Source organism: Poecilia mexicana, unplaced genomic scaffold, assembly GCF_051168715.1.
Source record: "Poecilia mexicana isolate PSO_F unplaced genomic scaffold, ASM5116871v1 scaffold_18, whole genome shotgun sequence".
Taxonomy (NCBI): Eukaryota; Metazoa; Chordata; class Actinopteri; order Cyprinodontiformes; family Poeciliidae; genus Poecilia; species Poecilia mexicana.
In genome coordinates, this window is record NW_028263387.1 from 6,412,558 (window position 1) to 6,426,150 (window position 13,593).

General features: G+C 38.1%; 1 protein-coding gene across 2 annotated transcripts; it reads right to left on the reverse strand.

The window, feature by feature from the left end:
• Positions 1–8,725: 8,725 nt before the first annotated feature.
• On the reverse strand, positions 8,726–13,031 carry LOC148153966 (uncharacterized). 2 transcript variants are annotated; one of them, XM_088015868.1, is made up of 2 exons: positions 12,892–13,031; positions 8,726–12,676 (listed from the first exon to the last, which is right to left on the reverse strand). In XM_088015868.1, exon 2 carries the CDS (start codon positions 12,656–12,658, stop codon positions 9,263–9,265), a length of 3,396 nt encoding a protein of 1,131 aa, XP_087871994.1. In that variant the 5' UTR covers positions 12,659–12,676; positions 12,892–13,031; the 3' UTR covers positions 8,726–9,262. The 2 variants fall into 2 exon arrangements, with proteins under 2 accessions (XP_087871994.1, XP_087871995.1); XM_088015869.1 differs by lacking the exon at positions 12,892–13,031 and adding an exon at positions 12,807–12,875.
• Between the last annotated feature and the right edge of the window lie 562 nt (positions 13,032–13,593).

Sequence of the window (13,593 nt, forward strand, 5' to 3'; positions counted from 1 at the left end):
AATATCTTACATATGCATAGGTGTATGCTCTGTATAGAGATTTACCTTAGCTTTGATTGTATATTTCACAATTTTGTAATTTATCATTGATTATTAAACTCTGAAAGCTGTGTGACTTTGTTAATATTCTGTCCTAGAATGCGGTAAGATGTGCCCTTTTTTTTTTTTGAGCACCTGCCCTTTTAGTGGTCTCTGCACGGCCCTGAACTTCAACATAAATCATACCTGTCAAGTTTTGGTAAAATGTGTAGCCGTCTGCTGCTACTGTCTGACCAGGGGTGAGGGGGAGGGTGTTCTGGCCTTATAAGGGCAGTTGAGTGGGGGGCTAGTATTCTGGTTCTCCTGGGATCGTTCAGATTTTTGGATTACTGCTCCTGGTTTTGGTGGCCCGCCCCTTGGCCAGGGTGATTGTTAAGTTCCGGCAGGTAGTTGACTGGGGGGTGTTCCTGGCCATCGCTGGTGTGTGGTGGTGATCCCCCGATCACATTTTGCTTTGATGAGGAAGTTCTATGCCAAGTTTCAAACGCTTTATCTAAGAAAAAGTTTTAAGCCTAATCCTAAAAGTAAACAGGGTGGCTGCTTCACAGACTAAAACTGAGAACTGGTTACACAGGAGAGGAGCCTGATAACTAAAATATCTGCCTCCCATTAAACTTTTAGAAACTCTAGAAGCCAACAGAATACTTGCAGTCTGAGAGCGAAGTGCTATGTTATGAACAAATGGACCAACCAGATCTCTAGAACTGATTATTAATGGCTTTATATAAACGAAGTAAAATTTAAAATCACTTCTGGAAACAATAACTCATTACAAAAGTAACTGTTAACAAAATACTTTTTACTTACTGGAAAACCTTTTTTTGGATGGCTACTTTTTTATTCTACTTTTTAGGAAATATCTTTTTAGGTAAATCAATCAATCATTGGATATATGCCAGGACATGATGAGGGTCTTTTCAAAATAGACACAGTGGCTGAACTATGGGTCAGGTGAATCACTTTGACTTTCCCTCAACAGAAAGTATATCTGAAGATTGAGGGAGAATGGCAATCAGGTGTGCAAGAATTTTAATAAGGTTTAGATTCTATGAGTATTTATCACTGATGAAAAGTGTAGATGACAGCTATAAATGACTTGACATTACACTTTTCTTAAATATATTCATATGGATTGCCCTAATTTAAAATGCCAACACATAGCTAATGGTATTTTAGTTGATTGCAAGCATTTATTTTATTATTATGCCTTGGTCAGTTTGCTCTGTGTTAAAAAATATATAACAAGTTAAATTCTAAGGGTGCCAGTACTTGTCAGTAAAGATAGATAGATAGAAACTTTATTCATTCCTTTGGGATTTTACCCTCAGGGAAATTGTAGAATACAAGTAAAGTTAATAGTGCTGAGGAGTGACTGGAATTGCTGCTGTTACATATAGCGCATTACTTGATTATAAGATACATTAATATTTCACACACACATGCACCCCCCACACACACACATGCGCATGCACACAGTTATTAATATTCATTCATTAATACACAATATTTTCTTTGTGTTTTTCCACTAATATAATGTACCAAGCAATATATATTGTATTCTTATATTAAAGGAATTTATATAATAATAATAATAATAATAATAATAATAACAATAATACTGTTTTCAATTTAATGTTCAGAACCTCAGGTCATCATGATTAAATCAGAAATAGTATCTCAATTACTGCATAGATCCTTAAAAATGTCTTACTAAGCTGATGAGCTACAATAATTTCAGCATACAAGGTATAGAACATGTGGACTAGAAGTACTGTCAGTACATACAAATGCCAATTTAAATTTGAGAAGAAAGTGATTTGCTTATAGAAAACAAAGTAAAAAGCTGGAAAGTCCCCCGGGGTGGTGCCCAGGTAAAGAAAGCAAAAGTGAAACTATGACAAAGTTGATAAAAAGGCAGGTCTGGCCGCAGAGAGCATAGTGTCATACCTCTTGACCAGATAAGTGCCTCTAATCTTAAATTTAATTTTGTAATCTGACAATTGGTCTGTACAAATAAGCCCCAGGTCTTTTTTTTTACATACACTGTGGTCAATTTTTTTTTTTTATTACAGCTATTACAAATTGTTAGATATTTTATACGCTGTTACAAATTTATCTGTTAAAGTTTCTGTAAGACACTGCAAACTATTTATCTTTTTCTGCTTCAGGCAGACTTGTGAAGAATGGATGAACTGAACCAAGATCGTAGAGTAATTAGAGAGGCTGGAGCTTCTTTCATTGCTCTTCAATTGTTCTCTCCAAATGAAAATGAAAAGAGTCTCATTAAGATGCTGCAAGGACTGGTCAGGAGCATTAAGTGGAGACCTGAAGACGTCAGTGACCTGTTCAATGCTCTTCTACAGCGATTTGAGTCAGTGAATAAAACTGACAGATCACATCTCCTCACATGGTTGATACAAATGTTGCACTGCATTCAGATTAACTACATCACACCCACCTGGAGATATGAATCAAGAAGCACCCTTCTGGAGTTGATCAGAGATCCAACAGTGACCGATGAAACACTAAAAGAACGTTTGGCAAATAATGAAGACAAAACATTGGATGAAATTATTGAAGAAATCAGAGATGGAGAGTTGAACCAAGTTAATAATGAGTTGTTGGCTGAGGTCAAAGATATTGTGTCATCAGTTCAAGCTGCTCTTAGGTCTAGCAGTTCAGGATCAGAGCTGACTGGCCTGAAAAAAGATTTGTTGATTCTTTGCCAGGCAGCAGAAAAAACTCACTTCAGACCACGGCTGACCCAGATGGTGAGCTGGTGTCTCATGGCTCTTTCCAAAACGGGGCGCCTCATTCAGGTCGGCACTGGAGAGAGGAAGTCCTGCATTGTGGCCATGTTTGCAGCCTTTCGAGCTCTGAGAGGAGAAAAAGTCGACATCATGTCGAGTTCATCTGTTCTAGCAGACAGAGACATGAGAGAATGGAAGAAATTCTATGAGCTTTTGAAGATCAGCGTGGACTGCAACATCAACAAGCAAGACGAAGACTCAAAAAAGTGCTATAAGAGCCAGATTGTTTATGGTACTGCTGATGAATTTGCTGGAGACTGGTTGCGGCATCATTTTCATAGGAAGGACATATTTGGCCAGAGGACATTCCAGTGTGCAATTGTGGATGAGGTGGATTCTTTGATGTTGGACAAAGGTCATCATGTTGTCTACTTAAGCAGTGACATGCCTGCTCTGCAGCATCTCAACCCTCTTCTGGCATTAATATGGGCCACAGCTAACCAGTACAGCAAGGTAGGCTCAGGTCACATTGTTGGACGAAAATACCCCTTTCACCAAGTTGTATTAGAACAGATCAAGCAGAAAGGAGTGTTTGAGTTGACTGTTCTTCAAATAGCCGAGGACACAGGTGTACTGGCCAATGGCACAGTCACGGAAATACAGAGGAAACCAAGTCTTTTAGATGAGAAAACTGCAAATGTTCCAGCCAATAAGCTGGTCGAGTTCTTTAGGGCAGTGGAGACCAGATTCCCATCATGTCAGTTTGCTTTGCACAGCATCAACACAGATGGATCCATAGAAGAACTGAACAGGTCATCAAGAGGAAGTGGTCAGAGACGAGTGTCTCTGCTTTTGAATGGTGGCTTCTGTCAATACATGTATCCTGATACAGACAGTGTACTGAAAGTTGTAGAAGAAAACGTAAGGCGTTTTCTGCATTTCACACCATGTGAGCTGAACAAGTCTGAAGGAAACTGCTACATCCCAGGTTTCCTTTCAGATCTGGTAGACTTGAAACTAAGGGTCTGGATTGAAAATGCATTCCATGCACACATTATGAATGATGACAAGGAATATATTTTGGAAAAACATGGAATTGTACCTGTGGACTACAGTTGCACAGGGGTTGTGGAAAACTTCATGAAATGGAGTGATGGTCTACAGCAGTTTCTGGAGATGAAACATCAGTCAAAGTTGAGTGACATGACCATTATCACCAACTACATGTCCAATGTTGATTTGCTTCAAAAGTACAAACGTCAGATTTATGGACTGTCTGGGACTCTTGGAGAACAAGCAGAGATTGAGACCATGAGGAAAATATATGAGGGTATCAACACTTCCCAAATCCCTTCATTCAAACGTAGGAAGCTGTTTGAGCTTCAAGGAGTTATTATGGATGATGAAAAAATATGGATTGAGAAAATCTTTGAAGTTGTTGCTGAACAAATCGAGCCTACACCATACAGGTCTTCAAGAGCTGTGCTTGTGATTTGTGAAACTATCAAACTAGCAAAAACTCTCTACCAAGCTTTTGGAGATAAGATACCAAACAAAAATCTTTACATCAACAACAATATCGACAATAGTGCAATCTTTGCCAAGAAACTAAGTGCCGGAGACGTTATCATAGCAACAAACCTTGCTGGTCGTGGAACAGATCTTCAGATTTCTGACTCTGTAAAGGAAGCTGGGGGTTTGTTTGTTGTACAAACTTTCCTGCCAAAAAATGCTCGTGTTGAGGCTCAAGCCTTTGGTCGAGCAGGGAGACAAGGAGCAGCAGGGTCTGCTCAGCTGATTGCCTGTTCCACCCATATGCCAAAGCACCTACAGTTGCTAATTTTAACACGAAACCTTCTGTCCTTGATTGAAAATATTGTAAACATCTCTGCATCTTTTCAAAAAAAATTTCTTATGGAGTTGAGGCAATATCAGAGCAGCAACACTAGGAAAGAAAGTCAGGAAATGTCCTTGTTGCTGTGTCATAGTTTGGCCAAAAACTCCAGCTCAGATATGTCAGAAGTTAAAAAGATCAGAGACTCTTCAGTGGCTGAACAACTGTCTAGCTACGTGGAGTCTGATCTACCAAACATAAAGAAGAAAGAAGAGCTTTTCGGTCAGTACCTGGACACACTGAATCTGCTTTACAAGAGCAACAGCAACAAACCGGCTGAATCAGATGTTTCCGCACTCAATGAGTTTTGGGGAATGTGGCTCCTGACAAAATTTTCTGAGGAAGGCTCTGCTGTTAGATTGAAAGCCATCCTGAGTGCAGACCTGAGTACAGCCTTACAAAAACTAGGGCAGAGAGAATCTCCCTCATCCAACATGCACTACTACACTGCCAAAGGTAGTGAGCTCAAAAAAATGGGAAGGCAAACAGAGAGTATTGACATGTATACTAAAGTCATAAACCAGGACCCCTGTTGGGCAGCAGTCGCATTTTACAATCGTGGTTTTGCATCTTTAATCCAGAAAAACAGAAGTCAGGATCCTGAGTGTCTCAGTCAGGCTCTGGAAGATTTACAAAAAGCTCTCATGTCTGTGAAGCTCCACTGTGACCAGCTGGATGTCACTTATCATTATGCTGGTGAAAAAACCACAGGCACTGCCAGGAAATTAGACAACAGATTTGACAAACAAAAAGAGGCCAAACACACAATTTTAGTGTCTCTCATGTCAAACATTTCTAAAACAATAGAGGTAGTAAACAAGGCCAGGGAAGCAGGAGGATGTGTTAAAATGGAGGCCAATCCAGTTTACTTTCTTGCCTCTCCAGAGTACATTGCGACCTTGGCAGACTTCTCAATATTATCAAAGAGGGTTCATTCCACTGACCCTTTAAACACCTACCAACTCATCAGCCATCCCTTCTTTGATACTTTCCTTGAACTAAGGAGCTTTGAAACTATGGGCCTAACTCAAATATATGTCTTGGAGACTGTTTCATCAGGTGGGTTATTGTCAAAGTTAAGTTCTCTTTTTGGCTTCAAATAAAAGAGATGTCGTAGAAAAAAACAACAATCAAGTCAACCACAGATTTTAGCATTTTGTTTTTTTAAAAATTGCCAAAACCCGGGGAATTCTTTTTGTTGTTTGCATATTTAGTTCTTACAACCTTGTGTTATTTTGTGAAAATGACAACTAAAAATGTTTCTGTGTGATTCTCTTGGCTCCCCAATCAAAATTCACATCTACAAAAACAAACAGGAAGACGAGCTAGTTAGAGGTTTGTTAAAACAGAATCAAGAGTAGCTATGTGAAAAGTCAGACTCTCATCCATTTATTTTATGCTCTATTTACATAAATTAGAAAGACACAAAGACTCTGTTTACAGAGGGCTTTGTGAAACATTTCGAAACACCAAAAAACAAAGTCACCAACATGAGCCACTGACTACTGATGTCATGACAGGATACGTTTTTTAACCTGTGAAATGCTAAGTCATTTAGTATTTATCATTTAATGTTTAGTAGCATCTGATTTTCTTTATTTGAAAATAAACCATTTGAAAAGAGACAATGCAATTTAATAAATCACATGAAATTTCTTGAGTTTGAAAAGCCAATTAACTGAAGGGCATTTTTTATTTATCATGCCTTCTTGGCTGAGATGTTAAAAAGAAACAATATAAGTAAAACACATTTGTGCTGTAAAATAAATATTTTTAATGCATATTTGAAAGCATTGCTGTGTATTTTTAAATATCTTTTGATTTTTATGTCAAATTGAAGTTTTTGGCAAATTGTAAAATAAACTTGTTTATTAAAAACCTACATGGAGCATATGTTGTATAACTAAAACACAAATGACGCCTGTAAGTTCCTCTATTTTAAATGTTTTATGTTTTTCACATAAAGAACTAGTTTTGAGTTCATGCCAACAGACTGATTTCTGCACATATTTGCTTTATTTGAAAGACTGAGGATTACTCACTTCACAATTAAACCTGCTCAGGTATCAGACTAGAACATTTCTCAGAACTAAATCCAAACTAATGGATCAAACTCTCATGGACAAATAGTTTGAAAAGTAAAACAAACATATCAAACTATAATATATTCAAATGTACTTCAAGTAAGCTTATTTTATACTATAAATGAGACAATGTACTTGAAGTTTACTTTTTCTTAACTATTGAAGTATACTTGGCTTATACTGAAAAGTATAAAGACAAATCTAAGATGAAGTACAAAAATACTAAGACTTGTTAATACCAGGCTACTTATTACTTATTTCTTCTGAGAATATTTTGGGTCAACAATGACTTATGCTTGCATTAAATATGAGGGTTATGAATATGTTTTTCACAACCCACATTTGCTTTGAGGTATTATCCATTATAAACTTAAATGTTCAAGCTCACATGTGCTGAATTACATGATCTTCATGTACCTTAACACAAACACAGGAACGGGGAAACATTTGACTTGACTTCAGCAGTCAAGTATGGCAATGATGTTATGCACATGGACTTATTCGTTTCATAAAGAACATATTTTTCTTTAATCATGTCAGGCCAAATAGCATTAACAGTTTCAGTATTTTAACCCCATATGTGAAAGTTCTCTCGACATTGATTTGTGAATCTTTACATTTAGGCCTGTTTGATTCAGCATGAACCTCAACTAAAATGCAAAATAATTTTCTGCATAAATCTTAAGAAATTGATGCTTCCATCTTTTCAAAAAAATATAATAAGGAATGTCAGTAAACAGAAATATTTTCCCATACCTTTTTTTCTTTGCTCCACACATATACAGGCCTGCAAGTTTATAAAAGCAGATTTTATACTTTTCTAAACATTGATAGACAGGAATTCAGCCTGGAATGGACACATATAAACTTTTCCCGAGAAATATCCAACAACTCAGTCCAAAGATGGAGCTAAAGAAACATGCACAAGATTTAATTTAATATTAATGTGAAGTAATATAGTGATTCATTTTCAATTATTTTATAATCTTGATATTTGGTCATCACTATAAAGGTAACAACAACAGACAACAGGAAAGTTTTATTAATTCATGTTAAATGACTGCAGTGTGAAGGATTAAATTACATTTAGTTAATATGTTCCCAGAAGTCTTGTGAGGGCAATTTATATATTGTCCCATAATATCAATTCAGGGGTTGCCATATTTTTTTATTCATTGGTGGAACTCAAATTCCTTGGTAAAGTTGAAGGTTCCCAGTTATGAAAGACACCTATGCTAGTTCCTCACCAGTTTTTAACCTCAATGCACATCACTAACAACAAAACAGGATGTACTGCTTTCAATGCACTGCAGATATCAACTAACATAATCCTCTCTGTGCTGTCTGCTGTATCCAAATGAATAGTGAACTTACTGAAGCAGGTGTACAATGGCATCTTCAATTTCATGTAAATATGCAAAGATTGTTAATCCCTTCATGTCAATAAAGCCTTTTCTGTTTGATTACCAAATTATTTCTTTACATATGGAATTGGCACTATTTCTACAGACTGAACTGAATGGATGATTCTACCATTCTTTCTTGGTTATCACTGGTTTACTTACATTTACTTATGTACTCAACTGTCTTGTGTGCTAAAACTAATACCTGCAAAGTAATATTGTTGGCGTTCTGGAGCAGACCAACGGCAGTCCCACATGTGACCACTTGAGGGCAGTAAAACATTAATTTTAAGCGTAAACAAAGTTGCATCCAAATCCTGTTCTGTGTGTTCAAAGAAAATAAATATCTTTTTGACTTGAAAGAGCTGCTTTAAGGGCACCATATTATCTTGCGAATAGAGAAACTGGACAATTTTCAAAAAGTATCATTCCTTGATGTGGCTGTCCTTGGTTCGACGCCTGGTCTGGAGTATTTGCGGTATTGTCTTTCCCTTCTCTTTTGTTCAATACCTTTCAAATAAAAGTCACTGTAGTGCAGTAAAAATGAGAAAAAAGTTACTCAAACAAAGGATTGATTTATTTGGAACTATTCCATAAGTTGCTTCAATTTTATTACATTATTCCTGAATACAGATAAATACAGTGAATTAATAATTCTTGCAAAAGAGAAACCAAAAGCAACCATCTTCTGTATATTATACTTCATCCACATAAAATATGTCCGATAAACATAAAAAATGCTTTCCAATTTTTAAAACGTTTGAATTTCTGATTGATAACATTTTAGTGAACATATTTTTTATTTATACACAACATTTGTTTTCAAAATACATTAAATGAAAAGATAAACAGTGTTATTTTCATCAGAGATGTGCTCATATCTTTAAGAACAGATAAAAGGAAGAGTTCAAATAAAATAACATCAAAGCGTGTTTCTTTTATGAGACACCTCCACTTTAAATTCTTAGAAAAAAAATTTAATGACACTCATATACATATGAGTGTATATGTATATGTGTCTGTATTCCAATATACAGACACATATTAGCTTTTTTTTTACTACTGTGAAACCGCACCCCACCCCCGCTGTTTTCACTCTGTAAGCGAAAACATCTTTGAAATAAATCCTCCTAGGGAGAACAGTGTATCTAACTCATAAATATGAGTCAGGCCAAGTTGATAAAGACTCTCGAGTTCCTTGATTATATCAAAAGAGGGCTGGCTGATGAGTTGGTACATCTTTAAAAGCTCTTTGGAATGCCAGGCTTCTTTCATCAAGACGACTGATGAAGGAAGAAAATCTTTTAGAGAAACAAGGAAGCAGATTAGCTTCTCCTCTACTTTAACGTGACCACCTCTCTTCATTGCTCGGTCAACCTTCTGTAGTGCTTCATTAATGTTTGCTTTTAAAAAAACTAGAACTCGGACTCTAGCCATTGCCTGCTTGTCAAATCTGTTGTCTTTTCTTTCAGATTCTGGGATTTGTTGGGTGACGTAACTATGAGTGACTTGAAGTTGTTCACAGTAAAGCTCAATAGACTGAAGTGCATTTTGTAAATCTTCCAAAGCCTGACTGAGGCAGACATGTTTCTGATTATTGTTCTGCTGAGTTAAAGATGCAAAAGCCCGATTGTAATATGCAACAGCTGCCCAACAGTGATCCTGATTTATAGCTGTAGTGTACATCTGGATACTCTCTGGAAGTTTTCCCATCTTTTGTAGGTACTTGCCATGGAGAGTGTAGTGGTGCAGATTTGACAAGGGGCTCTGTTCATGCCTTAGTCTTTCTAAGGCTTTGTCCAGATCTCCTTCCAGAAGCTTTGTCAATGTTTCAATAGAGTCTTTTTCACTGACTTTTGTGAGAAGCCAGATTCCCCAAAACTCATTAAGTGCCGATACATCTGTTGCTAAGGGTTTTTTGTGAGCACGTTTGTACAGCAGATTTAATTTCTCCAGATACACAGTGAAGAGCCTTTCCTCTTTTTTTATCTTTGGGATGTGGAATTTTGTGTAGGCACATAATTCTTCAGCAGCCAAGTCATCTCTGATGTTTTTAGCCATCATCATATCTACATGACTGTTTTGAGACAAATTAGGTGGGAAGTGTCTGAAGTAAATAATTAGCTGACCAGACCCTGGGGATCCTTGTCTCCCTGCCCGACCGAAGGCCTGGGCCTCCACACGAGCATTCTTTGGCAGGAAAGTTTGCAAAACAAACAAACCTCCAGCCTTCTTCACCAATTCAGAAATCTTGATGTCTGTTCCGCGACCAGCCAGGTTTGTAGCTATGATGACATCACCGTCTTGGAGCGTCTTAGATATTGCAGTATTGTCCATGTTGTTGTTGATGTAAAGCATCTTCTTTTGTACTTTTCTCCCAAAAGCTCTGTGGATCATTTTTGCTTGTTTGATGGTCTCACAGATGACCAGGACAGCTCTTCCATCTCTAAAGGTGGTGGAATTGGTTTGTTCAGTAACAACATCACAAATTTTTTCCCTCCATTCTTTTTCATCCTTCATGATAACTCCTTGAACCTCAAACAGCTTCCTGCGCTTGAATGAAGGGATTTGGCAAGTCTCAATACCCTCACATATTTTCTCCATGGTATCAATCTCTGCTTGTTGACCAAGAGTCCCAGACAGTCCATAAATTTGACTTTTGTACTTTTGAAGCAAACCAACATTGGACATGTAGTTGGTGATGATGGTCATATCACTTAACTTTGACTGATGTTTCATCTCCAGAAACTGGTGTAGACCATCACTCCATTTCATGAAGTTTTGCACAACACCTGTACAGCTGTAGTCCACAGGAACAATTCCATGACCTTCTAAGATATACTCTTGATCTCGTTCCATGGTTTGTGCATGGAATGCATTTTTTATCCAGACTTTTAGTTTAGATTCTACAAGATTTGAAAGGAAACCTGGGATGTAGCAGCTTCCGTCAGACTTGTTCAGCTCACGTGGTGTGAAATGCAGAAAGCGCCTTACGTCTTCTTCTACAACTTTCAGTACACTGTCTGTATCAGGATACATGTATTGACAGAAGCCTCCATTCAAAAGCAGAGACACTCGTCTCTGACCACTTCCTCTTGATGAACTGTTCAGTTCTTGTATGGATCCATCTGTGCTGATTCTGTGCAAAGCAAACTGACATGATGGGAATCTGGTCTCCACTGCCCTGAAGAACTCGATCAGCTTATTGGCTGCAACATTGGCAGTTGTTGCAATTTTCTCATCTAAAAGACTTGGTTTCCTCCATATTTCCTCGACTGTGCCTTTGGCCAGTACACCTGTGTCCTCGGCCATTTGAAGAACAGTCAACTCAAACGCTCCTTTCTGCTTTATCTGGTCTAATACAACTTGGTGAAAAGGGTATTTTTGCCCAACAATGTGACCCGATCCTACCTTGCTATACTGGTTAGCTGTGGCCCATATTAATGCCAGAAGAGGGTTGAGATGCTGCAGAGCAGGCGTGTCACTGCTTAAGTAGAGAACATGATGGCCTTTGTCCAGCATCAAGGAATCCACCTCATCCACAATTGCACACTGGAATGTCCTCTGGCCAAATATGTGCATCCTAAGAACATGGTGTTTCAGCCAGTCTCCAGCAAATTGTTCAACAGTACCATAAACAATATGGCTCTCATAGCACTTTTTTGAGTCTTCGTCTTCCTTGTTGATGTTGCAGTCCACACTGATATCTAAAACCTTATAAAAATCCTTCCATTCTGTCATGTCTCTGTCTGCTAGAACAGATGAACTGGACATGATGTCGACTTTTTCTCTTCTCAGAGCTCGAAAGGCTGCAAACATGGCCACAATGCAGGACTTCCCCTCTCCAGTGCCGACCTGAATGAGGCGCCCCGTTTTGGAAAGAGCCATGAGACACCAGCTCACCATCTGGGTCAGTCGTGGTCTGAAGTGAGTTTTTTCTGCTGCCTGGCAAAGAATCAACAAATCTTTTTTCAGGCCAGACAGCTCTGATCCTGAACTGCTAGACCTAAGAGCAGCTTGAACTGATGACACAATGTCTTTGACCTCAGCCAACAACTCATTATTAACTTGGTTAAAGTCTCCATCTCTGATTTCTTCAATAATCTCATCCAATGTTTTGTCTTCATCATCTGCCAAACACGCCTTGAGTGCTTCATTGGTCACTGCAGTGTCTCTGACCATCTCCAGGAGGCTTCTTCCTGAATTAGATCTCCAAGTGGGTGTGATGTAGTTAATCTGAATGCAGTGCAACATTTGAATCAGCCATGTGAGGAGATGGGCTCTGTCAGTTCTACACACCGACTCAAATCGCTGTACAAGGGCATCAAACAGTTCACCGACATCTTCAGGTCTCCAATTAATGTTTCTGACCAGTTCTCGTAGTATCTTGAGAATAATTTCATTGTCATTTGGAGAGAATAATCGATGAGTCATGAAAAGAGTTGCAACCCAATCAAACTCTCTGGTATCTGAGTTCAACCAATCCATTTTGCTGAAGTCAGAAGTCTGGTTGAAACAGAAGAGAGCAAACAGTTTGGAGTTTGTTGTGGGATACATTTTACATGTTAGTGTATAACAGCATGTAGTAATGAGCTATACATATAATGACACAAAAAGAAACACTTAATTTTTCTACCTGTTGAGATATGCCTGGTCATACTTCTGTAGTTGCATCTCTGAGTACTGTATTACAAAACTCATAGTAAGAGCAATATACTCACCGAACAGCTCACGTCTTCAAATGATTTCTAATGGTGATTATCTGTCCTATTTATCCCATTTGTCTCTGTTTCACTTTTGTCGACTCCACCTAGGCACTGCCACAAGGGAGTTTCCTGCCTTTTAATTCATTTGCTGTAAATTCAGTGGCTTACTGTCAGTGCCGAAGTCAAGATATGGTAGACATGCATAATACCCACAGAGTTAATAGTATTTCATAAACAAACACAGCTGATTGCTTTCCTCCCTTAACCTTGAAGTATTCTTTCTTTATTTAGTTTAAGACTGGTTCTCCAGTCAAAGAGGGAAACTCCCCTATCTAATCTGTTTGGCAAATATTTTCACCGTGTCCTGGATTGTTCTGCAGGTAAAACTCCCAAACAGCCATCACTGAATGTGGCATGGTTTTTCTTTCGCTTATTTTATGTTCATGAAATTTCTCAGAAGTGGTGTGTCAAGGTGTACACACACATGGACAAAATTATTGGCTCCCCTGCTGTTAAAGCCCACAATGGTGACTGAAATAACTGAACCAATGAAAATCAGTCACTGGTTATGAATTGTGGTTCAACAGAATAATTTTGAAAAATGTGAAATGAAAGCCTTTATAGATCCTGATCTCTGGTTTGATGATCATTATTGTTCATGTATTCACAGATTCTGCCACTCCAGCCACACTGAGTGGACACTCAGTAGAAGAGGAG